This window comes from Olea europaea, unplaced genomic scaffold (assembly GCF_002742605.1).
Source record: "Olea europaea var. sylvestris unplaced genomic scaffold, O_europaea_v1 scaffold1712, whole genome shotgun sequence".
Taxonomy (NCBI): Eukaryota; Viridiplantae; Streptophyta; class Magnoliopsida; order Lamiales; family Oleaceae; genus Olea; species Olea europaea.
In genome coordinates, this window is record NW_019234813.1 from 187,869 (window position 1) to 191,415 (window position 3,547).

Below are 3,547 nucleotides of genomic sequence, written 5' to 3' on the forward strand. Positions count from 1 at the left end.
TGCAAAACTAGTATCTATCTCAGCCCTCGTTCTCTCTCTCTTGAAAGATCAGCTTCTTAATCCACCATGTAAATTGTTGGCTCTGCACGTTATCTACTTAACAATCATGGCGTAGATTCAATTGGAGACAAATGTTCTCCAACATGATGGAAGAATTTCATGATGCATGTGTGTCAACGTGCTATGCTTGGGCACTTGGTTCCTTCATCCTCTAAGGCAGTGTACCTGTAGTAACCATATATAGAGGTGAACTAGAGTAGGAGAGGATGGTCAAAAGGCTTGAAGTGATACAGAAGTAACAGAGCAAGGGAGCTTTGTGAATGTTTTGGTCTCTCGGGAAAAATGCAGAGAGCAAAAAAGTCAATTGTGAATTTTATTGGAAAATACAATCATATCATTTACGCTGTAGCTTTAATACGTACTTTAGACAGGATCTTATGCTATTGACTGTAATGAAATTTCCGACTTTCTTGAACTTGCATTGGTGAAATCTTATTCTTTCTACCAAGTTATATATGAAAATTGAAATAGTTGAAATTATCCCGGTTATTTATACAAAAAAATTGTCATTTCTGATGTGAATATTATGTTTCTGGCAGCGTTGCAGTTGGATCCTAATAATGATTCTGTCAAAGAAAATATTCGGGTTAGTTAATGAATATTATTGAAAAGATTGTCTTATATAGTTATTTTATAATCTTATAATGTTTTTGTTTGTCATTTGAAATTCTAGGTTGCCGAACAGAAGCTGAGAGAAGAGCAACAAAGGGCGGGAAGTGAACAGGTACTAAATTTCTGCATACCCCCTCACCCCCTCCACCAAAGAAAAAAGGAAAGAGAAAAAGAGTAAAATGCTGGTCAAAAAGAGATTTATACTACTTGAGATACCAAAAATGAATCCTATAGAAATTGATTGTCTAATTTAATGGTTGTATTTTAAGAATTGAGCTTCCCACGGTTTTCACTGCAAGAATGTAGCTCCCATTTCGTCTTAAGATTCTATTACACATTCGAACACCATAGAAGACAGCAGATTTTTGTGCAGTTGGACACCTGCATTTGTCGTTCTGCCGAATTCTTAAATTTTCTTTACTGTATAATCAATCAGGTTAAAAACTGGGTAGTTATTGAACTTTTAGGGGAAATGCCACATTGGCACTGAATTTCATTTTGTTTAAAGTTATTCATTGGACTAATTTTATTCAAACTGGTCATTGAACTTGAATATCATTACAGTTCGATCATTGAACTTGAATATCGTTACACTTGTATCATTCCATCCATATCCTCTAGTTTGACTAACGGGAAAGCTGATGTTGTAGTCTATTTGACAGCCTAGTCAGCAAGTTACTAAATTGCAGTGTAACCCTTCCCATTTTTCATATTACTGGACTTGGATGGAGGAACCAAATTGTAAAGAAGTTTCACTTTAAGTGATCAACTTGAAAAAGATAAAGTTCACCATTGCATTTAACCTGTAATCAATCACTTAAACTTCTTTGATACTATTTCCATGGGCAGGGCTCAAGTTCTGGGGATCCTCATGGATTCGGAGGGGGATCGAGGGGTCCTGCCCCACCACCACCGTTTACATCCATGCCATTTAACATTGATGGTCTACCTGCCGATATCACAAGCATGTTTACAAATATGGCTTCCAATGCATTCCAAGGATCACATTTTCAAAACAGACCTGAACATGATAGTGAATCTGATGCAACCAATGAGCCAGGAATCAGAATAGGTGGTAACATTAATGTTGGTGAAATCCCCGAGGAGATATCGGGGGCTTTAAGGTCTGTTATGGGTATGTTCTCAGGAGCAGCGCCTGAAACGAATCCACAAGATAACATCAATGGAAGATCTGCTCCAAGATGAGGCATCTGTTTTCGACTGAACAAATTGTGTAATCTTCATCTTGGCCTGAGGACGCGGGTTTTGATGTTGCCTCAAATATATATATATTACTCTGTATATTTACAGGGAGCAATATGGGATGGTTTTTGGAGAAAAAATTTAACTTTGTTGTATTTAAAATCCACATTTCACTTGCGGGCAATTTCTGGATTTGTACATTGTTCGTGTGGATAATCAGTATCCTCTCTCTGTAGTATTGCCCATTTCTTAGTGGAATGTCGTTTAGGTCAAGATATTAAATCTATGCAAATTCTTGTGTTGTGTCCTAGGTCACCATCGGATTTGCTGCTCGAGTAGTTCTTGTAAAAAGTCCGACTCCAAGTTGTAGATTGGTTGCTTCTTTTCATTCAGGATTAGTCAGTTCTATTTTTTAATTGATGCAGAAAAAGGATATGATTCATTAGGAATATAGATTTTACTAGTTATCTTACTAGGAATATAGATTTTTAGTCCTATTTTTAATATTGGTACTAGTTTTCTTACTATTGGTCCTCTCTCATTGAAGAAGGAGATGGTGGGCAGCTAGTCAACTCCTCAAGATGTCCAAACATCCGTGAGAAGTCACTCACATTCGAAACCGAAGGTTTGTGCTCAGTCTCAAAAGATCGTTCGAATGATAATCATATTAGGGGTGGGGGGGGATTGAGCTTTTTTTAGTAAAGCTTGGTTAAATGATCCAAAAACACTATTTAATGCAAATTGGATGTGCGTTTTGACGGCTAGATTTTGGTTGTATCAACAAACACTATTTTCTTTGCAAATATTATTTTTATTAATAGGTCAGCTGCCATAAATAATTTTGGATGTCAAATAACAGCTCGAAATATATAGGGATTGATATTTCCTGGGAGTTTGTTGTCATAGTTACGAGTCTTAGCCTCTATGCACATGTATCATCACAGGATACACAAGGAATGGCTAGTTGGAGTGGCATATTACTCATGTTTGACTTGCTTTGTAATTGGGAAGGCCAAGCCCTCTTGGGAAATGGCTTGTGTACAGAAAGTCTTGCACAGATTTTCTCCAGATTAGGCATATGGGGGTGGACACCATGTGAATATTTTATTGTAATGGGCCCTATTGCTGTGAGTATTCTGTAAAACATATGTAAAAAAAATTTCTGTAAGTGTAGCATTACTCAGTCCTCTTTACTTGGATTCAATTTAGCCTAATTGCAATTTTATTTTTACCTTTTTTCTTGTAAATAGAGGTCATGACAATGAACAAAAAGAAAATAAAAGCAAAAATGTTTAACGGTGCCATTTCGTGGGAGTTGGTTGCCATTGTCTAGAGTCTCGACTATAGCACATGTATAATCGCAGGATACGCAAAGGAATGGCTAGTTGGAGTGGCACATATCTTTGACTTGCTTTGTTATTGGGAAGGCCAAGCCCTCTTTATTTGGATTCAATTGAGCCTAATTGCAATTTGGGCTGTGCTATGCACCCAGCACCATTCACAGCCCCTCTCACATGAAGGGTCCCCTCAAGGCATGGGGCCCCCTCGTGTGAGGGGATTGTACTTTGTATAGTTCGACGTGGACTGTGCAAGGAGAAAATTTTATTTTTCCTTTTTTTCTTGTAAATAGAGGTTATGACAATGAACAAAATGAAAATAAAAGCAAAAAAGT

General features: G+C 37.2%; 1 protein-coding gene across 1 annotated transcript; it reads left to right on the plus strand.

Moving 5' to 3' along the window:
• Positions 1-518: 518 nt before the first annotated feature.
• LOC111377728 lies at positions 519-2,320 on the plus strand. Its single transcript, XM_023000858.1, has 3 exons — positions 519-646; positions 734-784; positions 1,522-2,320. Exons 1-3 carry the CDS (start codon positions 587-589, stop codon positions 1,876-1,878), a joined length of 468 nt encoding a protein of 155 aa, XP_022856626.1. The 5' UTR covers positions 519-586; the 3' UTR covers positions 1,879-2,320.
• Positions 2,321-3,547: the final 1,227 nt, after the last annotated feature.